We start from the raw sequence: 24,689 nt of genomic DNA, 5'->3' as shown, positions 1-24,689 counted from the left end.
AAATAATTAAAAAATTACACTGGAGCACCCCAAGAAAAAGTATAAAACCTAATGAACATACACTTTTGTAGAACACATCTGACATTGATCAAAAAAAATGTATATGTTTTAAAGCTTAAGCCCTAAAAACAGACTGAATTAACTGAATTAGACAATTTTTTTTTTGTTTTAAGGGCACTCTTGAAATTAAAAGCATAATTTAGATAAAGGATGGCAAGCATCCAAGTAAACTAGCAGCTTAAATTCCTTAAGGTCCAACTCACTGACAGCATCCCCCTCATATCTTCTGTAATGTAGTCTAAGATACAGAAATAAAATCATATTAGAACTACTACAAACTAAGGAGTGCCTGTAAAGTGCACTATTATTGTTTTCAAATTTAGTAGCATGCCAATATTCACATATTCAGGAGAAAAGTTTTTTTTCACGTATTTTCTACACAAAAGGATTCACACTCTGAAGGGTCTTGTTACATAAACAACACTTTAAAAACTACAAAAGATCCTGATGGAATCGAAAAACTTATGAAAAAAACACCGTCCACAGCAGTTAACCACACTCAAGGAATCCACAAAGCCAGATATACGTTTTTAGCGCTTTCTTTCACTCTTTAATTTACTCGTGAACTTCTTCAGAAAAACCTTTTTCTGAAGAAGTTCACGAGTAAATTAAAGAGTGAAAGAAAGCGCTAAAAACGTATATCTGGCTTTGTGGATTCCTTGAGTGTGGTTAACTGCTGTGGACGGTGTTTTTTTCATAAACAACACTTTCTGAAGCATAAGTGAAACAAAATGGTTCTTTCAAAGTACTCTTCTTGACTATACTGTAAAAATGTGGTGAACATCCAACATACCTTAGACTTCACAATTTCAACTCCCACGTCTTTCTGAAACAATTTAAGGTTTCTACCCTTCATGTTCCCCAGTACAGCTGGACTATTAGCAAACATTATACAATCATTAATAATATACTTTATTTTCTTGGAATCAAATGTAGAGGTATGTGGCACTGTAAATGTCCTATTGTCTGGAGTTAACCTAATGGTATTGTACTCTGTGGTAGCTTATGCCAACTCGTGATCCTACTGTTAACTTTGTTTTAAAGGAACAGCCAAAAGGAAAGGCATTAAAAGCAGACTCTTGAAGCACCAAAGTACAAAATGATGGCTCTTGGAATCTACAAGGTCACACCAGGTAGAACCATTTGAGACATGCAACCTAACCATCAAATAACAGAGATCCAAGATGTGCACGGTACCTCTGCACTTAGACAAAGAACCTGTTGCAGGCAGCAGAATAAGGCTGGTGAGCAAAGGTTTCCATTATCTCTGACACCCCAGATGGATGTTTCAGAAGGCTCAAGCCACAACCATAGGTAGAAATGGTGGTTGCCCCAACTTGAAAGAAACTTCTTCAGCTTGTATTAGTAAAGCTTCCAGTACGATCATGGACCCAAGAGCCCAAAATGATATTCTCATTGTCCATAAAGACAACCTTAGACTTTCTCCTCTGAATTTTGAAGTCAGATGCAGAATCAGAGGGAATGGAGGAAAGACCTACATGAATTTTATCTGTTTATAGGAAAAAGAATGAATTCACCTCCATCTGATTTTTGTCCTATTGCACAAGGCAAAGGGAAGGACCACATTTTCTCTCTGGGTTGCCCCACTCCTGGAAGCATTTTGACCACACAAATCTTCTGAGACCTCAGTTCCAGGAAAGAAACCCAGAAGGTGCAGAAGAGTCTAAGCCTGAAACCCCCACTGTATGTTTATCCAGTATACCAAAGGCATAACCAATTGGGCTCCCTCCAAGCAGAGAATGCTACCTATGAGTCTCATGATGGGGCCACCAACAGCTGGTCATACAGAAAGGGAACTATATGAAATTCCTTCTCATGCAGGCCTCATCCAAAGTGGTTAAAACATTATTAAGTATTCTATAAGAAAGACAATCACATTTTATACACAGCAAACAGAAGGAACCACCCATGCAGACCCCAGATGGTAATGTATCACAACTAATCTAACATTTGTCATGACATCATCCAGGTGCCCTGCAATGGCAAGGCATGACATTCTGGACAGTCATAACCTGGAACTTAACGTGTAAGATGTGTTTGTTGAAGTCAATAATGTCCATGCTGGAAATTAAATCTCATGGCTGTTTTGGAACAAGAAGAGATGGGAGTAGAACATTTGGCCTCATTATGAGAAATGGACAGCCTGTGTGATCCCTCTGGGGAATACAGTCTGGACTTATATAATAAGATCTCTAATGAAACAGCTTTGTCCCTGAGCAGATGCCTTTTGGGAAGAGCTCAAAAGCTCTATGAAATGGCCACCTACAACCACTTGTTGAACCTATTGTTGTTTGTGGTGGCCTGCCAGCATGAGGCAAACTCTAACTCCTCTCCACTGTCAATTATAGACAGCAGTCAGAAATGCAGCTACTGGGCTGTAGGGGAAAACCCCAACACAGCTGGACAGACAAAATAGTCTGACATTTGCTAACAGGTCCCCTCAGTCTATAATGGGGCTTTATCCTTGTAAACTAGTTGAGGCAGGAAGATGAGTGATGAGGGGGTCATAAAAGCCATCCATCATACTGAGACCCTCCTTTTGTTTACGGGAGGTTCTTAACCAGATTTTGTGAAGGCTGACCAAACAGAATCTTCTTCTGAAAAGAGACATCTAGGAGGACTCACTCTAGTTCCTCCCCTGAAGAAGAAAGGGCTGAGGCACTCCAAGTTGTACAGGTACAAATCACACAGTCAAAATAGCAGTGTGTCACATGCCAGTGTATTTAAGATTCGTATTCAGGGTCTTAACTAGGTCCTCCATCCATGACCCCAGAGACAATATGACTCGAAAGCTTTTAGAACATACACAAGTGTTAAGGTGCCTAAGCCATACTAGAGTAGAAGAAAATGCTCTCTTGCCCACTCTATCCAAATTCTTACACTCCTTATTCCTTTAAGTAGTCTAAGCCCTACTGCAGCAGAAGAAAATGCTCTATCAAAAATCTTACACTTCTTATCCAATGGCCTAAAGCTGAAGTCTCTGAGACCAATAATGGAAAAAAGACATTATGCACAAGATGGGTTCAGGTTGTGTAGTCAAGATATTACATCACTTAGCAAAAAATTTGAAAAGGTTTCCCTTTCTGAGCATAGTGAGGGCAGTATCTAGGAGCTTTCAGATTGCAAAAGTAATATTTGTGAGGACAGGCTTGTAGGGTTGGATGGCCCACGTCTCCTCAGATGACTCCTCCCTAGACAGTCATGTAGGGATTTCCAGGGAGAAGGAAAAAGGCTACTGACTGGGGTACAAAGGTCTTAAACAGCTGAGGGCATCTCCAAAGGAAGGGTCAAACTCATGGCAGAAGAATGGACAACAGGTTTCATTGTTGTTATCCATCTCGCATACAAGGGCTTCAGGTCTTCTCAGTCACCTACCCAGAACAGAAAGTGCGAGGGACAGCCGGTTTACACACAGTTCTAGGAATACATAGGTTTTCATCTGAATGACATGCATGGTGTTGACTGCAGTGTGGGTCAGTATTGAATATCAGGCAATAGAGAACAAATGACTGAAGGCCAATCTGTCAAAGTTAGCAACAGAACAGGAAAGAAATGCACAAGGCCTGGTGATATTATTAAGTCACTTACCCTTAGAATGAGCTTCAACACCTGAAATGCCAGGTCCCATCATAAAACAAACAAAAAAATAAATAAATAAAAAATCACTCTGGGTGCCTGACAAGCAAGTCAAGTTCTTCACTTGGGATACATGAATCCTACTGGAGTCTTGAAAAAAGCAAGTGAGTAAAGTCCTCATTCCTGGACACAACCAAAGAGCACAAGTTGGGAACTCAAAGGACTGTTCCCTCTGAGTAGGCTCATCATGAGAGAACTCTGATTATTCAACTGTAGAAAAGACAGGGCAGATAATCCCAAGAAGCCCCTCATCGACATGGCTACATGGACTGCACTTTCCACATTACTGGCCACTAAAGTGGAGAATAGACAAACTCACTAGTCAAAGGGGTTTCACAAAATTGACGGACAGCATGGCCATTTTGAGAAAGGACATATACCTTGGAGATTATGATCAATGTGGCCTTCCATATCCTTTTTTTAAAGTATTCCATCAGTAGCCAAAGATTATATTACTGACACTTTCGATGATTCCTTTGTTGTGCACACTTAAATATCTCCATCTTACTAAACATTAGACATGCCTAGAATTTTTGTCCTCCTGCTTCTTTGAATAGTCAAATTAAAATCCTATCTCTCAGAGAAGTGCTTGACTTCAGGTTCCTTTGTTCCTTTCCTGTGCAGTACAGGCCATGCTACTGCAGGTCTCGGACCATGACTTGGCAAGCCACACAGCCACTTTGGAAGCTTAAGTTTCCTGGATCCCAGACATGAGAACATTTCAATGTCAAATATCAGGATATAGACACGAAATGTGCAAGCAGCAAAAATAAAATGCTGGATGTGGCTTAGACATGTGGTCCTTGTGTGGAGTGAGACACCACAACATCCACTAGTAGAAGGCACGACTACATCTTGTTGCAAAAGTCTCTGAGAAAAAAAAAGACCAAACACAAAACAAGAGGACTTTACCAATCACAAAACCAACACAGAGGGATCTGTGATACTTGCTCCATCTTATCTCAAAACAGTGTACTGATAAAGGCCTATGTTACTTCAAGCAGACTGAAATGGGTGTGATAAACTGATTTAGAACTGTAAGCAGCATATGTTGATGTGCATACCAGTAAATTACAAGTCAGTCAATTACTCATTAAAGACTCTTCTAATGATCTAATGTGCTAGTGTTTAACTTCTAGAAGAACACTGCCTACCTTTGGATTAAAATAGCGGCAGCACTGTGGCTGTGAGCCTCCAAACAGAGCAATGCGATAATCATGTTTTTTTCTTCGTGGCCTGGTACTTTCTCCTAGTTCTTCTCTGTCCTCTGGTGAAAGGAGATGGTACCTCATTCCACCTGTAAGAAGGAACACTGCCAATAAGAACAAAGCTCCAAAGTAATTATTTGGTTGTATAAATCTGCAGACTGCAATCCATGCAGTACTTCATGCAGTATATATCATATTCTGTAAGAATATAGATTTTTTAGTGTAAAGCATGCAAAGCATTGAGATTAAATCTAACACTAATCATAGCTTCTACGTATAAAACAGAGTGATGACATTCCATAAGTTAACTTTATTCATACTTATGGGGTATTCTTGAAGTACTTAGTTCATAGTCCTACAACATGCCATGTAGACAGTGTATGAATCAACCCCAGAACTGCACAATGAGGTATTTTACAACTAAAAGACTTTTCTTTCTCTATTGTACTATCAGACCAAGTTCAGAAAATTTAAGTGACACCTATAGTGTAAAACAAAGTCTTGCTCGTGTGTTCTTCTCAAAATGTACTTGGCTATACTGTTACTACAATTACTTAATTTAGACAAAGAACTAATTTTCATGAAAGTCCTGTGACCAGAATAAAGTAAACAAAGAATTGCCACTGTGATTAGGTGACACATTTATAAATCCAAGAAGATGATGCACTTTTTTAAACTTCATTAATTAAAAAAAACTAACAAAGACTATGCTGCATATTTCTCCATGGACTGGAACATTAACCTTTTAGTAAAAGCATTTTTCCCAGGCATCTATAAGTATTTTAAAGCAATGCAAGCACTTTCCATACAGTAAAGAAAAGTCATAAAGACCTTGCATAAGAGCATGGGAAGACTGAGATGTATGGGGTCAAGAATGTTGATGACTGCATGTTTGAGGAAATTGCAGGAATGCTGCTAGAGTGAACATGTGGGGTAAGGGTTACAAGCGCCAGTCTATGTTAAGGTGTTGGATGCTCAGAAATACTAACTGCTGTCAGGAAGCGTGACATGGGATGGATCAGATGTAACTTGCTGCCAGTATGAGTGAGGGTTATGAGTAATGACAGGCTAGTGGGGATGACCACTGCTGGTGAAGATTCTACAGAGGTTCTATTAGCTTTTTTTTTTCTGATATGGTCTTCAGAACTGTACATCAACAGTTTTGCCTTTTAAGACTTGCACATCTCCCCACACTTCGTATACTGATGATTACTGCGAGTACTGTGATGTTTAAACATGCAAGTGTTTTCTGAGTCAGAATGCAACAGTTGTATGAGCTGTACTTCCCTGCAGCATTAAAACTTAAAATATAAGATTTAATCTACAAGATGTTTGCTTTTTTTGATAAGAAAATAAGTGAGAATTTGTGACATTCTATGAAATTGTAATGGATAATATGTGCAATGTGATTTTCCATTGGCATGAAAAGATGTGTGAACTTGTGACCTTTTTATGAAATGCATGCAAAATGTATACGGAGTTTGTACCTGAAGCTGCAACCTCCTTTTGCTGGAGATTGCAGCAATTATTCATAGGATGCAAAAATGTACTTATTCTGTGTTGAATTTACTTAAGCCAAGAAGCTAAAGGGCTGTAAAGGAGCAATTAAGGAGGTAACTAGCTCAGAGTAGAAAAGTAAGCCCTGCTTAACTGAATCTGTGGAGGTCTGTATGAAAAAACAAAAACAAACAGCCCCCCCCCTCCGAAAGTTATGTACTTATCATAATGATAGAACCATGCTGCCTGCCTTTCTCCCTTCTCAACTTGTGGGTTATTGGAGCCGATTCTGATCCAACACCTGCAAGCTCAGAATCATCAGTCCTGGAGCTCTGCCTCATCTAATCCATAATATGCTGCTCTAACTGACCTTTGTCAGATCAGGTTTGTCCAGTCTTCACGCTAAGTCCAGACCAGGATATAAAGGAAAACAATTTTATCCAAGTAACAGGCAAAGTGAATCAAGAGGGCCCTCTCACATAACACTTTGGGGCTGGTCCGAATAGCCAGTCAAAAGCAACAAATAATGACAATTTGGAGGGGCACAGAGGGAAGGATAGTTGAAAAGGTTAGAAAAAGACAACACTAATCGATTATTACAGTAAGTACATAACTTTGGTAACTGATGTTGTCTTCTCTGTCCATCTCAATCTATGGGACAGATTCCCCAGCCAGTAACAATCCCAGGGAGATCCTAGGAGAGAACACTCTATAAAATGGTGGAACCAAAGGAAGCATCTGTGGTCACCTTGGCCTGGGGAAGAACAAAAGGCTGGCCCTGCCATAACCAGAGAAGATTCCAACTACCATCAAATGTAGTGGTGATAGATGCTTGTTAAGGAAACTGGAAAATTCATTGCATGAGTCAGATAGGACCAATGAACTGCAAGAGTCCACTGGAGTACCTGCATGTGGAATCTTGCCAAAGGAACTAGACAAATAAAAGTAGTCATATGTCCAAAGAGGTGCAGAACTGAGGGCGCAGGAGGTTTGAGAGCCTGAAAAATTTCAGAAGCATGCAAATGAAGAGAATTTAGTCTAAAGAGTATTAGTCTGGCTGTCTGATTGACCATAATGACAACCGATAAATTCCGGTACTTGAACTGGTTCCACACTGGTCCTGTCGTAATTCAATGTTATGCCCAAAGATCGACATAGCTGGAGAAAGGAAACTCTATGGCTATGATAAGGAAAGCCCTAGTGGAAGTAGTCAGGGACCAGTCATCCTGTTAGGGAAAGACGTGGAATATCTGCAGCCTGAATCAGGCTGCTAACACCACCATATATTTGGTGAAAACTTGGAGGAGCTATGTAAGACGAAAGGGCAGTGCTTGAAATTGGTAATGATGGACTCCCAGCAGAAAGAGCAGAAAACTTCTGGAATGCATCATTATCATTATGTGATGATAGGCATCCTTGAGAGCACATTCAATCATCCTTCCTCAGACAAGGTAGAATGAACTGCACCTTGACCATCCAGAACTTGATCTGTTTGATGAATCGGTTTAATCTGCTAAGATCCAAAATGGGTCTGGCGTCCTTGTTTTAACTTGGTACTAAAAAGAGTCTTGTATAGGCCCCAGATCCTTGTTGGCCTGTTAGGACTTCTTTGATGACTTGGTTGAAAAGCAGTTTTTGGATTTCCACCACTGCTTCTCTTTGCTGGTGGGGTAGCACATCAGGAAGATATTTTTGGAAGTTCTTTGGGGTGAACAAAAAGGGAACTGTACAACTTCTGGATACAACTCTCAACAACCACACATCTGACATGATGGCCTCACACGCTTTTGACTGGGGAGTCAGTCACCCCCCCCCCCTCCCAGACTGCCTCCAGAGATCAACAGTTGAACAACCCTTCAGGGGTGTTGGATGGGCCTCCCAGCGAATGAACCACAAAGCCCTGGTTTTGCAGACCACCCCTGCCTCTCGAGTGTTATCCATTATAGTTACTCCCTCTGCCTCAGGGAAACCATCAGTAGGCATGTCCTGGAAAGGTTGCTGTGATTTATGAAAACAGGTGCTTCCCTTCCCTTCTGGTTCCCTAAGAAAGACCTTTGAGGAGTAGAGAAGCAAACTCCAATGGCAGACAGCATCTTTCCATCCTTTCTACTTTAAGTTAGTATTTCTTTGACCTTTTGGCTAAAAACAGTGGAACCATCAAATGGAGCAGTGACAAAGGACACTTTGAAACAGTTAGCAAAGCTGCATAAGCACATCCAGGCATGGTGGTGCATAGCACTACCAGTACTTGCAGTGTGGGATGTACCATCAGCGGCACTGGACAAAAGTCTCATATATACATTGGCAGCAGACTGAATCACAGACAACTGAACCTCCTGAACCTCCAGGGTCTTCTGAGAGTCCGGGGGCTGCTAAGCCTTCACCATCTTTGAAACGTCAGAGATGCAGTAACTGTGAAATATCATCAAATGGGCAAAATAATTTAGTGCATGCAAGGCAAATGTGGCTGAAGTTTAACTATTCTTTCCCAAATATTATAAGGCTCAAGACTATCTGTTGGGTGGCTGGACAAAGGAACTCTCCTCTGACATGTCCTTCTTGGTGACAGCCTCAACATCAATGGCATCCACAGCTGGACCCTTGTTTTAACAGGGTCTATCTTTGGGCAGAATAGAAACTTTTTTGTGTTTTTGGGTTCAACCATATCTAGTTCTCTCCAAGCTCTCTGGGATACCACGTACACAAGGGACCACATGGGATGCGGGTGGGCCCATGCTGAAAGCCTCGATAAATTTAGACTCCTCTGGGGAAGGGACATTGATGGCCCACCTCCCACTCTGTTTCAATAATTTGTGCAAATTGCTTAAACAGGCATCTTCATGGGGAGATATGCGGGATCCCTTCCCCTTCAAGGTCAGTATCCTTGGTGAGTGACTCCTCAGAGAAGCTGAAGTGCTTTCTCTTACATTTATTCTTCACATGGACCTTCCTAGGAGGAGATACAAAAGAGGTGGGGGAGGGCCCTTGAATGCACTGATGTCTTGAGGCCTAAAGATGTGGGCTGTCCTGAAGCAAGCTGATGTGTAACAAAGGACACAGAAGGAGGGAGGGATCAGTACTGACTTGAACTAGCTGCTGAGGCTCCCATCTCTGAACAGGACAGGATTCTTTCTACAAGGTCAAAAGCCAACACCGATGACACATAACCGGAGCCAATATCCCTTAGCGAGAAACCGGCATCCTGCACCAACTTAGCTGGCTCCAATATGGAGATCAGCACCAAACTATCTGGGGCAGAAGTGCCCAAGAGTAGGGAAGAGTCAAAAACTCTGAAGGCCTACCTCACCCTGGGGTACAGTCCCTGATCCCTCAGCCCAAGATGTGCTCAGGTTCAAAAGCAGACAAATTTAAGAACAGTGCCACTGTCAGATACAGTCATGCCAAGCAACACTGACAATGTGGAGGGCAGCTGAAGAGTCAGAGCCAGGGATGAACAATTAGACCTGGAATTCAAGGAGCCACATACTCAGGTCCTGGGGTTGAGGCAGGAATGATTCCTGGGCTCATCTGGGCCTGAAGGAAGGAACACATCAAGCTGCCCTAAATCAGATAATTTAGGGTTACTAACAGAACTAGCAGACTTAGAGGAAGCCATGGAAGCTGATTTTGAGACGTTCTTATTTGCTGGATCTAAATATTGGATCTGGAAAGGAAAAGCTCAGATTTAGGTGTGAGAAGGAGATCATCCTGGAGCAAATTTGGCTGGGATAATGCAAAAAAAAAAAAAAAAAAAAAAAAGGGGGGGAGCGAACCCTAGCCAAAGAAGAAAGATATTTAGAAAGGAAGGGGATAAGGACATTAAGGGTGGGAGAGCTGGAAGATTTGAATCTAGGACTTCAATAATAGGTGATCGGGACTGACTTGGTGCTGAAGGTTCTTATGGAGCTGAAGCTGGAAGAGCCGAAGATCAGTAAATATTTGGGTCAAGTTGGCCTTCTACAGAAGAGGAAGAGTGTTTGCTCTCTTCCTTGTCCTTGGTCTTGGGCCTGGCAGACTCTTTCTCCCAGACTCTCTCTTCTTCTTCTTCCTTCCTTTCTTGCTTCCTACCAGGTGAAGGAATGGCAGAAACGGCTGAGGATTGCAGAATGTCTTTCCTACAGTGTTCGGTCCGCTTATCTGACAGAACTCAGTCACCAAACACAGTGCAGGCCTAACAGTTGACAACCAGGTGCACTGCACCCAAGCAGTACAAGCACTGGGTGTCCTGTGGTGACAGCTTATGTCCACTTGTGATGCATTTTTGAACCTTAAAGCTGATTTTTACATCATGCAGTAGGAAATACTTCAAATATAAGATAATCACTAGGCAAACTACCAATAACTATTAATACTAATACTACTACTATTACTACTACAACATTTAACCACAACAATGAAAACGACATGAGAGAAAAGCTAAAGAAAGATTTTTTTTTTTGCACAGAGATAGCCTACACCTAAACACCTAATCTACTTATACTAGGACATTAAAACAATAGGAGACTGCAGTAAACTACAGCAAAGCTACATTAAAAGTAATCTACAATGAAAAATAGTGGAGGAGGCAAGAAAAATGGCAGATAAAATGCAAAAAAAAGTTATGTACTCACCATAACCTTCCATTTGTGTTGTCCATTTTCATTCTTCCTCAAGTGATGGGTTTAGATCAGAGACTTGGATTTGACTTGGCCGCTTCTACCAGAGGTAGAAGAATTAGAAAAATATAATAGAAGAAATCTGAGACAAAAACTCATGACAAATGGTTAAATAAAACTCCAAAGCTTGAGATCGATAGGATCCGTGTCTGAAGCTGAATGGTGGCAAACGAGATCTGAGGTATGTTAAGTTGGTGGAGCATTATGCGTAAATGAAGAAACTAGAGAGTTTTGGTTCCGATGATCTGGCAGAAGCAGCTGAGACGGATCAGAGTCTTGGATCCAAACTCATCAGTTCAGGAATGAATGAAAAGGACAAAGTACAGTTTTGTACCTACCATAAATGTAGATGTCCGATAGATATGCAACTGCAGTCATAACATATGGGTTGTCCTGCCTCAGGCAGCCCTCGGTCGGCCGAATTCCAAAGTCTGGGTCCGGTGTCGGCTGGTGTCACCTCCTCTCCGACGTCACAACGGCTGGAGTATAAAGGCATCGGCCGACGCCATCTTCTTCAGTGTTTCTTGCCCCAGATGCCAGGTGCCCTTCTAGGAAGGCTAAATTTGGTAAATGGATAAAAAAAATCCAAACATGCACCACAGTAATAAACAGATACACCATAGGAAATACCCCCAGCTAATGGGATAAGGGGTAGGGACCCAAAAAAAGAAGGATACCGAGGGGTAGGAGGGTGGGAAAATCCGACTGCAGTTGCATATCTATCGGACATCTACATTTATGGTAGGTACAAAACTGTACTATGTCCTTCAAGAATGCAACTGCAGTCATAACATATGGGTTGAATACCATAGCCAAGCTGGGGGTGGATGGATCTATGATAAGGAAGGTGTAGCTAAGATCCCCTGCAGGACTGCCGAAGCAAAGCCTGCTCGGGATCTGGAGTATAAAGGCAGGTTGTAGTGCTTGGTAAATGTATGCACGGAGCTCCATGTAGCAGCCTCTAGAATGTCCTTTGTTGCCACTCCTCTTAGGAAAGCTGTGGAAGTGGCTAAAGCTCTGGTGGAATGTGGCCTAATATTGGCAGGCACACCTTTTCCATGGAATGAATAGCAGAATCTGATGCAATGTCCAATCCATTTTGAAATTGTTTGTTTGGAGATTGCTTTTCCTTGTATTCCAGCAGCATAGGCTACAAACAGTTGGTCAGACTTTTTGGTGGCCTTAGTTCTGTCCAAGTAGTAACGTAGTTGTCTGTGTATGTCCAAAGTATGCAGTAGTTTTTCCCCCTTGTTTTGAGGATTGGGGAAGAAAGCAGGCAGGTGAATAGCTTGATTTAGAGACACCCTGGAAATAACTTTTGGCATGAATGTAGGATTTGTTCTTAGAGAAACTCTGTCTTGATGAAAAATGATGAAGGGAGGCACTGCCATAAGTGCCTGAATCTCCGAAACTCTTCTTGCAGGTGTGACTGCCAATAAAAAGACCGTCTTCCATGAAATAAATTGAATTTCTGAAGTTGCTGCTGGTTCAGATGGAGGAAGAGTTCATTTTTCCAACACATAATTGAGGTCCCATGCAGGTACAGGCTGTCTTCTGGGAGGTTTGATATTCTTTATTCCTCTTAGAAACTGTCGTAGCAAAGGATGTGAAAACACTGGAGGGTCACAGTTGTATCTTGATGAGATTGCTGAGGCATGAATCTTTATTGAAGAGTATGAGAGTCCAGTATGAAATAGTTCTGCCAAGTATTCTAATATCTGAGGTATACTCGGTAATGTTGAGTCCTGACCCCTGTTGGCATTCCAGATGCTGAATCTCTTCCACTTGGTCGAATAGGTTTTTCTGGTGGAAGGTCTGCGTGCTTCCAGCAAGATCTCATGAACTGATTTGGAAAGAGAGCTAGGTGGAGAAATCATGGTAGCCTCCAGGCTGTCAGGTGTAATGTTTTCAGGTCCTGATGTACAGTCCTGTAATTGTGTTGTGTTAAGACTAGGGGCCATAGGGTCAGAGGCCATGGTTTGGTCCGAGTTATGGTCAATAGCAATGGGTACCAGTGTTGCCTTGGCCAGTCCGGAGCTATCAAGATGCCTGTTGGTTGTTCTGCTTTGATCTTCAGTATCACCTTGGTCAGCAGAGGCAGAGGGAATGCATACATTTTTAGAGAATTCCAGCTGAAGGAGAGAGCATCCGTTTTCCTGGCTAGAGGATGGTGAGTCCTTGTGCAGAACTTTTCCAGGTGATGATTTAAGTGGGAAGCAAAGAGATCTATGTCCGGTCTTCCCCATGTCTTCGTCAGTTGAGAGAAAATGTGAGGGTGCAGCATCCATTCGTGTGGATCCATAACATTTCTGCTCAGCTGGTCCGCCAGTACATTGTCCTTGCCTGGTACAAACTGGGATTGTAAATGTATCTTCAGGCTGAGAGACTTTTCCCAGAGAAGCATTGTTAGTCTGCAGAGGGGATAAGAATGGGTGCCCCCTGCTTGTTTATGTACCACATGACAGTGGTGTTGTCTGTCCTTATTAGCAAATGCCCTTGTTGTAGTGATTTTTCGAAGGTTTTGATTGCATGTATCACTGCCAACATCTCCTTTTGGTTTATGTGCAGATGCCTTTCCTTTGGCGTCCAAAAACCTTGAATGCATCTGCCCTCCATGTGCGCCCCCCATCCATGGTCTGAGGCGTCTGTTGTAATCGTTTGGCCTGCTTGAGGTCTGTTGAAAGATATGCCTTTGTTTTGCTGACTGGCTTGAGCCCACCATAGGAATTCCTTTTGCAGACATGGAATAAGTGGGATTATGTCCTCTAGGCTTTGGTTGTGTTGAGACCATAAGTTTTTTAAATACCATTGCAGCTTTCTCATATGAAGTCTTGCCAAAGGTATCAGAAGGATGCAAGATGCCATGAACCCCAGGGCCTGCAGGATTTTCCTTGCAGTCAGCTGGGAGAGTTTTGCTAGGCCTTTGAAGTACTCTGGTAAATGCTGCTGCTTTTCCTCTGTGAGGTAGGCCATTTGGTTTTCTGTGTCCAGTTTGGCTCCTAGGAAGATAATCTGCTGGGATGGCAGTAGTTTTGACTTTTGAATGTTGACTGTGTATCCCAAGGCCTGCAGTAGATGCATGACATAGTCCAAATCTTCTTGTAAGGTTTTTTTGTTGTCTGCTTGTATAAGGCAGTCGTCCAGGTAGGGGTATATTTGTATCCCCTGCAGTCTGCAGTGTGCCACTACTGATGCCAGGCATTTCGTGAACACTCTGGGCGCAGTAGATAAGCCAAACGGCAATGCTGAGAATTGATAATGCTCTGTCCCTGCAAGAAATCTGAGGTATCTTCTGCAGCTTTGTCTGATTGGGACATGCAGGTATGCCTCCTTGAGGTCCAGAGTGACCAGCCAAGACCCCTTGCCCAGCATGGGAAGGAGTTGCTGCAACGTCAGCATTTTGAACTTTGGCACCATGAGAAAAGTGTTTAGAGTTGACAAGTCCAGTATGGGTCTCCATTTGTTTTCTTTTCTTGGAACAAGGAACAGCCTTGAATAAAATCCCTGGCCTTGCCCCTGAGGAGGAACCCTTTCTATTGCTTTTATACTTAACAGTTTGGAAACTTGAGTGAGCGCCTCTGCCCTTTGATGATGTGGCAGGTTTGGCATGCCTTGTCTTATTGGTAATGTGTGGAAGTGGAATCTGTAACCTTTGTCTATCAAATCCAAAATCCAGTTGTCCTTGGTTAAGATATGCCAGTTTTGAGAGAATAAGGATAATTTTCCGCCCAAAGGTGCTTCTCTTTGAACCTTTGTAGGCCGTACGAAAGTCAAGTCATTGTGATTGTCCTTGTGGTGCAGCTGAACTGTCTGCGCCACTTCTTCGATTTGGAGGTTGCCATTGGCGGCCTCTGTATTGCCCTCTACCTCGGCCACGTCTGCTTTTTCCCCTTTGAAACTTGTCTGAGCCAGGGGAGGACCAATTCTTTGAGGGCCAGTTTCTGCTGAATCTGGGTGGCTGAACTTGAAGGAAATCCTTGACTGTCTGTACTGAGTTTGCTTTTTCCTCTATGGATTTCAGTACATCTTGTGCATTAGCACCAAAAAGCTTCTGTTTTTCCAGAGGTGCATCAAGTAACTTTACTTTAACATGGTCAGGCAAAGACTGATCCTTTAACCAAGCATGTCTACGTATCACAGCCCCAGTCATAGCTGCCCTACATGAAGCTTCCAATGCATCATAACCACACTGAAGAAAATGGTTATTCACCTGCTGAGTGTTATGTATATGATCCTGCAATGCCTTTTTATCAATAGGCTCAGGAGAGGCTAACTTTTTCTGTAAATCATCCAGGAGAAAATCTTGGTACTGAAACATGTGGAAAAGGCAGTTAAGAGACCTCATGGCTAGAGTAGTAGAGGTATATACTTTTTTACCCCATCTCTCCAGGGACCTAGCTTCTCTGTCTGCTGGCAGACGGTTTTTGGCAGAGGAGGTAGCCACTCCATTGGGGCCCTGTGAAATAGTTTCTAAATCCACAGAGTGGGCCTTAAAAAGGTGCTTGTGAGTGTCAGGAACCCTATAATATCTGTCCGGCTTGACAGGAGCAGGAGGAAGAGAATCAGGGTTAGCACTGGAGTCAGAGAAAACATCATCCAAAACATCCATAACAGGTGGAATAGCCAAAGGTCTGTGCTGGGGAAGCTTGAGGAAGGTACGAAGCCTTTTCCTGGAGTCAGAGAATTCCTGGCCCTGCCATTGAAAATGTTCCCTCATGGAATGCAGGACTTCACCAAAAGAGAAATCCTCTGGAGGAGGCAGAGGGAATTGATTCCTCAGCATCAGAGTCCTCGTAGGCCTGGAAGGATTCTTCTTGGGTATCAGAATGCTCAGAATCCCCAGAGGCTTCATCCGAAGAGAGGTCGTCCGCCTGCTCAGTTCTAGGCCTTTTCTCTGCAGGTGGCTGAGAACCCCTCTCCGGATGAGGCTGAGTCCCCCTGATAAGGGAAATAAGATCTGCAGCCAGAGACATGATCTGCTTATCAGATGAAGGGGCCTGGGTAGCAGGTTTAGGATGGGCCTTGGCCTGACTGGCGGCCTTAGCACGTGCAAAGGCCTTGATGGACATGGAAACAGGGGGCCTAGCAGCCCCACGTGCAGGCGTAACCTTGTCCACAGAAATGGTGTCGGGTAGATCCAGAACTTCGGTTTCCGGAGGAAAATCAACAACCGGCACCAGAGAGATCTCTGAGACCGAAGGTCGTGTTAACGCTGTGTCGTCGGTCTGAAGCGGTGGATTTACCACTTCCGAAGGGACCAGAGCACTAGCAGAGGGTTTAGGAGTAGCATCGGTAGTGGATGCGGGCCGAGGGTGTCGGTCCCGGTCCTTGCGTTTTTTAGCAGATTGGGTTGTCGGTTGATCCGATGGCATGATATATGCAAAAGATTCACCGAAAAAGTTCTCGGCAAATTCTGCCCGGCGCCTGAGAGTGCGCTTATTAAAGCAAGCACAGGCAACACAGGCCGAGACGTCGTGGTCTGGGCCCAGGCAAGGGAGGCAGAAAGAATGGAAGTCCTTATGAGGTATTTGTTTACCACAAGACAAACAATTATTAACTTTCTCAACTTGTTCTGACATCGGCTGAGGCAAGAATAAATGTTCCCCAACGGGGTACTTAGCTTTTAGATGACTTCGGTACTGAAAACTTAGGAGCTGACCGACCGGCACTTGCGAACTGCTTCTGCTTCGGGCACCGCGCGGCAAGAAAGACTGAAGAAGTTGGCGTCGGCCGATGCCTTTATACTCCAGCCATTGTGACGTCGGAGAGGAGGCGACATCAGCCGACGCCGGACCCAGACTTTGGAATTCGGCCGACCGAGGGCTGCCTGAGGCAGGACAACCCATATGTTATGACTGCAGTTGCATTCTTGAAGGACATCATCAGAGTTTTACTTATCCAAAGGAGCTCTGATCATGATCTGTTGAAGATGTCAGCAAATGAAGTAGAACAGGAACTTCAAGTACAGGAAGCAGAGCTCCAGGATTCATGATTCTGCAGATGTCAGCACTGGATCAGATAACCCACAGACTGAGATGGATGCAAAAGACAACATCGGATATATGATATATAAGCCATAAACAGAGTGAAAAAGAGAGCAGCTGAGAATGACTGCTATCTGGAGTTCATAGATACACTAACATAAATCTCTCTCTTTTCATCTTTGCCTCTGTCTATGACACATTCTGAAAAATTCAGGCAGATTAGTTAGGGCAGTAATACGTTCAGTAAGAGACAGAAGGAAAGGTTTAGCTGGAGACAGACATGTTTTTCTTTCTTGTAACATATTTGTTCAAAGGGATTACTTTCTGATCCTCTGTGAAGTTTTATATGTCTCTGTATAATTAACTTTACCACTTAATCATTTTTTCTAAATTAAAGTGCTTTTATTTATTCATTTTAAAAAGCTTGCAGCTGTCCATCTTTTATTTATTTATTTATTTATTTATTTAATTAATAAGAGGTATTTTATTGTTAGATAGTGACAAGCGGATGGCATCCATCTCTTAATTGGCCAGACCACTCTGCTAAACACTATCACCTGAATGCATAATTCTTTGTCTTATTAGAAGACTGAAAAAGTAACTGGGTGGTCCTCAGCCTGATAAAATGTGATGGTGGCACTTTACTAACTTGGGCCAGGACAGAAGACTGTAGTGCTGTAGAGTATTACCAGCCTCCCCGGGAACATAATGTGCTTGTGTGTGTGAGAATGTAAATAGTACTTACTTTGTGCAGGAGAGTAGTGGAAGGCACTGAAACTCAAAGAGTGTAGTGAAAAGGGTTCTGGGGAGCTAGGTAATAGATTGCCCTTTGTAGTGGGTAGCTATTCTTGAATGTGAACAGTAAAGACTCATAACCAGGGTCAACAGTGTCTATTTCCTGCATGCTCTTTTTAGGTAAGTTGCAACTTAGTTTGCTGCTTAGTGGTTCATACTTGTGAGCATTTTATACCTCAATTTAATTACCAGTGGTGTGACTTCAGATATTATTACCCTGGTGGACATCAGATTTAAGACTTAGTGGTTGGCAGTGGAGTGCATCACAGTACTATAGTCCCGATCCACAGTTTTACTTTCACACATACCTTTAGTATAGTGATGCTACAGGTTGGCACATATACTGAGGTAGGGGTAGCTGTACTTCTCAGTAACATCACCCTAATATGGTACATAGTTGGAGAAAGACACATTTACAAAGGTCAACACAGTTATGCGAATATGCACTCTATAACAGCAGAAAATCAAACAACAGAATCATTACTGTGGGAAACAATCTGAACGTGAACCAGTCAGAAGTTCTGAGTGATGTCAGCCACACAGACAGATACATATATACGTGTGTGTGTGTGTGTGTGTGTGTGTGTGTGTGTGTGTGTATATATATATATATATATATATATATATATATACACACACACATGTACATACAGACATACATATGTACATACATACAAGTATCTATTTATCAAGTTAGTTAACCAAGTAGGTGGACTTGTCTGGGATCCCTTTTCAGGCACAACCCAGGCGTACAAAGAACATAATTTGACATTATGCACAGAATACACTACAGATTAATGACCATAACCTTTTCAGAATATAAATACAAATTAATGACAAAAAGCATATAAATACAGGAATTAGACAAATAAATATAAGCATATAAAATATGGTAAGCACAAATGGTGACAGAAGTTAAGAGAAGAAACAGTACTTAGTGAAAAAGGCAGACTGGGAACTAAAAGAAGATAAACATGTTAGAAATTTACCATAAATATAGATGAATAAGTAGTTTTACTGTCTGAGGGCTCAACTTACAAAAAAAGAAGTTATGTACTCACCATAATGTTCCATGTTGGTAGTCCATCTCAACATTCATTTTTACATATGGGTTCAGAGCCGATCCTCGGCTCCGACTTGGCCGATTTACAAGCTCGAAGACTTCTGATTGGCTCGTGGTTAAGCAGGTATCCCATAGTGCACCAGTACAAACCCCAGATATTGTTTGCTGCTCACTAGAAGAAAAAAACACAACAGACAAACCAATACTAAAGGGTCTCCAACCAAAGATAGCCAAAGTATTATTATTATTATCTCCAGATCTTCCAGAATGGGGGCAGGAGGGCGGGTTGGTAAAAATGAAGGGTGAGATGGACTATCAACATAGAACGTTATGGTGAGTTCATAACATCTTTATCTTGTGTAGTCCAATCTCACCTTCATTTTTACATATGGGACAGCGTCCCTAGCGCCTTATCCTTGGATGGCTCACTGGAAAATACTCCTAAGCACCATGGAGCCAAAGGATGCTCTACCCCTGGAAGCTAAATCCAATTTGTAATGTGTAATAAAAGTGTGAGGGGTAGCCCACGTAGCTGCTGCACAAATATTATCAAGTGGGACCTTGGCTTGAAAGGCTGCAGAGGTAGACAGCGACCTGGTAGAATAAGCCTTGATCCTGCAGGGTAAAAGTCTGCCCTCCGAACTGTAGATAAAGGCTATGCAACTGGAAATCCAGTTAGATAGTGTCACTTTAGAAACTGGTAAGCCCAATCTGGAGTCAGAAAAGGAAATGAATAGTTGATATGATTTCCTAAATTCCTTGGTCCACTGTAAAAAAAAACCTTGTTGTCTATGAACGTCCAGCTGATGAAAACAGTATTCAGCTGCATTGCAGTGATTAGGGAAGAAAACTGGGAGTTCTATGGATTTATTTAAGGTAGCAGGGGAACAAACTTTGGGGACAAAGGAGGGATTAGTACACAGTGACACCCTGTCCATGTGAAAGATCAAATAAGGTGGCTTAACAGACAAGGTTTGTAGCTCCGATACCCATCTAGCTGACGTAATAGCTACCAAAACCAAAGTCTTCCAAGACAAAAATTTCAATGAAGATGAGTGGGTTCAAAAGGGGGGAGAAGTCAGTTTGGACAACACAAAATTTAAATCCCAAGAAGCCACAGGTTCTTGCAGTGGTGGTCTCAAAAGAGTGATTCCTTTCAAAAATGAGGCATTAAATTGTTATCTGGAAACCCAAAGTGAAAATGAGAATTTGCCGCCAATTGGACTCTGATAGTGGCGGCAGCAGCTCCTTGATGAAAAAGCTCAGACAGAAATTCCAAAATCACAGGGATAAAAGCAGTGTAGGTATCTACACTCATTTTCTGTGCCCAAATAGAAAATCTTTTCCATTTACTGCCATACAGCCCTCCTAGTTGAAGGTTTATGGGAGGATATAAGAATATGTGATACTGAGGAAGATACATCATGAAGCCTGACTAGGGATAGAACTGGAGCTGCCACTCTGTCAACTTGAGGGTGTGGATTGAGGGATGTAGCGAACCTGACATGCGAGTCAACAGATCTGAAGCTGGGTCCAGGATCCAGGGATCATCCAGGAGAAGAGGCTCGAGAAAGGGGAACCAGACCCGACGAGGCCAGTAAGGAGCAATGAGGATCAACTTGCTTCCCAGCCAACTGGCTTTCTGAATCACTTTGGAAATGAGAGGAAATGGAGGAAAAGCATACGGAAGTCCCATGGGCCAATCGTGAGCCAGAGCGTCTCTGGGTGTCTCCCCCTGGAGGGGGAATGAGGGAAAAATATCTGCTGCATGTGGTATTGACTGGGCTGACAAAGAGGTCGCAGCAATGCTGTCCCCATTTGCGGAAAATCTGTTCTGCTGTTTCCTATTTCAGAGACCACTCGTGAGGCAGCAGGATCGCCCGGCTGAGCTTATCGGCTATCACATTGGTCGTCCCTGAAATGTGCGTTACAACCAGAAAGTGCTGGGAAGAAATCGCCCATTCCCAAACTCGCATGGCCTCTCGACAGAGTGGGTAAGATCTGGTACCGCCCTGTTTGTTGATGTACCAAACTACCGACATGCTGTCTGATTGTAAATAGTCCAGAGAGGAAGAAGGTCTTGAAGTGCTTGCAACGCCAGGAGCATCGCCCTCATCTCCAGAACATTGATATGCAGGTGAGCCTCATGTTCTTGCCATGTGCCTTGGACAGTCCTGCCAAGATAATGCCCCCCCACCCGATCTGGGAGGCATCCGTGGTCACAGTGGCAACGGGATGGGCAGGAACAAAGGGGGCGCCCATGATCAACTGGTTGGGGGCTATCCACCAAAGAAGGTCCTTCTTGAATGAAGCCGTCAACAGTATAGGATGACTCAGTGGGAAAAATTGGAAGGACCATAGGGAAGACAGAAGCCACTGGAGAATTCTCATGTGCAACCTGGCTAATGGTACTAATAGAATGGTGGTAGCCATAGTCCCGAGGAGCTGAAGAACCCACTTCGCTTTGGCCTTCCACAATGAGAGAAGATGTTGAATTTGAGAGATTAAGTTTTGTGCCCTGTCAGTGGGGAGACGAGCTGTCATGTTCACTGTGTCTACCTCTGTGCCTATAAAAATCACAGATTGAGAGGGCAAAAAATGCATATTTTTCCCAATTTATGGAGATCCCAAACTGAGCACAAAGTTGAATAGTGGCGTCTCATTTTGGAGGAGCAGATGCCTGATGGGGGCAGTCAGTAGCTAGTCGTTCAAATAAGGAAACACCTGGAATTCCTGACGTCTCAGGTGAGCTGTCACTACTACCATGCATTTGGTGAACATCCTGGGGACTGTGGTGAGACCAAAGGCAGAGCACGAAACTGATAATGACTGACTCCCAGCCGGAAGTGTAGATGGCTCCTGGATGCCTTGTCCATTTTTATATGGTAGTAGGCGTCTTGGGAGATCTAGAGAGCACATCCAGTACTCTTTCCCTAACAACAGGAGTATCGACTGCAGAGTTACCATCCGAAACTTGTCCTTCTTCACAGATTCATTTAACCTGCTGAGGTCCAATATTGGCCTCCAATCTCCGGTTCATTTTGGTATTAAAAGAACCTGGAGTAATTCCGGATCCTATCTGGTCTGCTGGGACGGACTGGATGACTCTCTTTAAAAGCAACTTGTTGATCTCCACAGTTGCCTGATCCATGTGATTGGGTGGTACAGCTGGGATCTTCTTGGAAACAAACGGCGGAAGGGAAAAGGGTACGATATAGCCTCTGGTAACAACTCTTTGTACCCACTTGTCTTGAGTTATATTTAGCCAGGTTTCTGGATACAAAGAAATGCGACCCCCGACCAGCCCCAGAGAAACGCAATTGGGCCTCACATCAGGAACGCTGATAAGGCCATCTTCAAAAGGAATCATGGCCTTACTGGTATTGCAGACCGCCCCTGCCTCTAGGGTGACGTCTTCCATTTCCTCCTCCTCCTCTGCCTCTAAAGGAAGGTTCACCCTGTGTGTCCAGAAAGACCCTCTGGAACTTTCTGAACTACATTTTACCACTCCTTTGACCTTCGGGGTATGGTTGAGAGGGAACAGTAAAACGTACTCCCACGGCAAAAAGAGTCTTTCCTTCTTGCTCACACCGAGTGAGTGTCCTTCACCTTAGAATCAAACAATGAGGAACCATCAAGTGGGGCATTGGTGTAAAGTAGACTTGAACGGTTCCGCAAAATTACACAAGCGCATCTAGGAGTGACGCCTCAGGGCAACTCCTGAACCTGCTGCTCTACTCGCTCCATCAGCCGCATAGGAGATAAGCTGCATGGAGGAGTTAACTACAGAATTTAAGGTAGACAACTGAGCAGAAATCTTGTCAGGGACTCCCTCAGTACACGCACCTTGTATAGAATCTCCTAACTCCTTGAGGAGATCCCTCTGTAATCTCGTGAAGTGAGTGAGACAGCTCAACGATCGAAGGGTAAATGCCGCTGAACTAAAGATACGCTTCCCAAATCTGTCTGTCGAGAATCCTTATTTGGCGGATGAACAGAGGAATACATCTCCACCAGCTCCTTCTTTGTGGCCGCTGCCACCACTATGGCATCTACGGGAACGCCTTTAGACAAAAACTCTTTACCAGGAGGGGCAGAAAGAAACTTACTAGGTCACCTGGGGGAGTATCCCACACCTTTCGACTAACTAGGTCCATCAGTTCGTCAAAAGGTGGAGACACCCAAGAGGCAGAAGGTTGAGACCCGAAAGACTTCAGGTACACAGACTCCTCATCAGTAGGGTTGACAGTGGGCCAGTCACACCTCTGCTTAAGAATCTCCAAGATGTTCACGAAGGAGACATCATCAGAGGATGACTTGCGGGACCCTTCCGACTCCTCGAGGCCAGTGTCCAATGTCAAGGACTCATCCTGGGAGTCAACATGCTTCCTCTTACATAGCCTCTTCCGGGGAGGCTCCTCGAAAGGACATTCTGGGGAGGCCTTGGAAGAGTGGGGGCCACCAGCCGATGGCTTCTGAGGCTGAGGGTCTCTGCTGTCTCCAGAGAGAGTAGGGGCTGAGACCGAAGTGGGTGCTCTCGGGGAAAGAGTGCTGGTACCACTGGTAGGGGCTGGAGAATGAGAAAGCACGCTCATCATCTTAAACGCCGACCTCTCTGGCTCTGAAGACCTCCCCCACTCCAAAGAGACAAAGGTTGACGTCGGAGCCAGAGCTGTCGGCTCAGAGATAGATGCAGGGTTCGAACTCACCCTGGCCAACGCACCGAGAGGAAGGCTTGGAAATGAAGATCGATTCCAACCCTCCCTGTCGGCGCTGGCAGGAGTGCTTCGGCCCCTGGACACGACGGATGGCACCGAGCGTGTTGGAGCTGAACCCGGCTCCAAAGCAGCAACAAAGGGAGCTGGAACCAATAGTACCACCGGTGGCATCAAGCACTCCGGCTCTGAAGGGCCAACATGACTCCGAGGAGGAAAAGCAGACAAGGGCAAAGCTAGAACGAGTGGCTCCGGAGCCGACTGGGTCGGAGCCAACAATAATTTTGTTAAGGCAGACGACTTCAAGAGTCTCAACACTACCCTCTCCACATCTTCTTCTGAAAGGCTCCTGGAAGATCTGGAAGACATAGTAGGGGATCTTGATCTAGGGGGCACTGGAGACTTCAGTAACATGGAAACTGGTAGGGAATCCACAGACCGGCTCCGAGTAGCAGATTCAATTGCTGATTCAATTGGTTCGGAGGTTCGCTCCGAAACACTTGGAACTGACTCTGACACCACAATGGTGCTCTCCTTCAGCTCCAAAGGCAGTGGAGTCGAGGAGGCAGATTTTGATTATTTAGAAGGCAGCTCCGAGACACCAGCCGGCACCGGAGAAGGCCTTTTTGAAGACTTAGATTTGTCAGACTTAGAAGAAGTTGGAGAACTGGATAGAACTTCCTCAAAAGATGGTTTTAGTAGACCCTTGAGTATAAGCTTGTTCTTTCTCTCCTGTAACACCCTAGGAGAGAAAGCATGGTAGAACACGCATGATTCTTGCAGGTGAATGGCCCCTAAACACAGCTACTGTGACCATCCGTTAAAGGCATCTTTTGGGAGCATTTCATGCACTTCTTAAAACCCGAAGATTTGTGCTCCTTACTCTCTTTAGACATTTCACACACACAGGAAAGGAAGAAGAAGAAGAAGGAGGAGGGGAGAGGACTAGGTCCTCTAACTTAAACGGGCCTAGCCCGGTGGACATAAAACTAGGTCTTCTAATTTAAACAGACCAGAAAACGCACACACAGAAAACTGTAAATAACTCTATGTGG

General features: G+C 43.8%; 1 protein-coding gene across 1 annotated transcript in view; it reads right to left on the bottom strand.

The window, feature by feature from the left end:
- KLHL7 (kelch like family member 7) overlaps window positions 1–24,689 on the bottom strand; it is a 1,243,755-nt gene that overhangs the window by 352,141 nt on the left and 866,925 nt on the right. Inside the window, exon 7 of the mRNA XM_044064614.1 lies at window positions 4,872–5,014. Coding sequence (XP_043920549.1) covers window positions 4,872–5,014 — 143 coding nt within the window. The remainder of the gene's footprint in view (window positions 1–4,871; window positions 5,015–24,689) is intronic.

This window comes from Protopterus annectens, chromosome 3.part0 (assembly GCF_019279795.1).
Source record: "Protopterus annectens isolate FY-2018-M chromosome 3.part0, PAN1.0, whole genome shotgun sequence".
NCBI lineage: Eukaryota > Metazoa > Chordata > Ceratodontiformes > Protopteridae > Protopterus > Protopterus annectens.
This window is presented reverse-complemented; position numbering and strand designations above follow the sequence as displayed.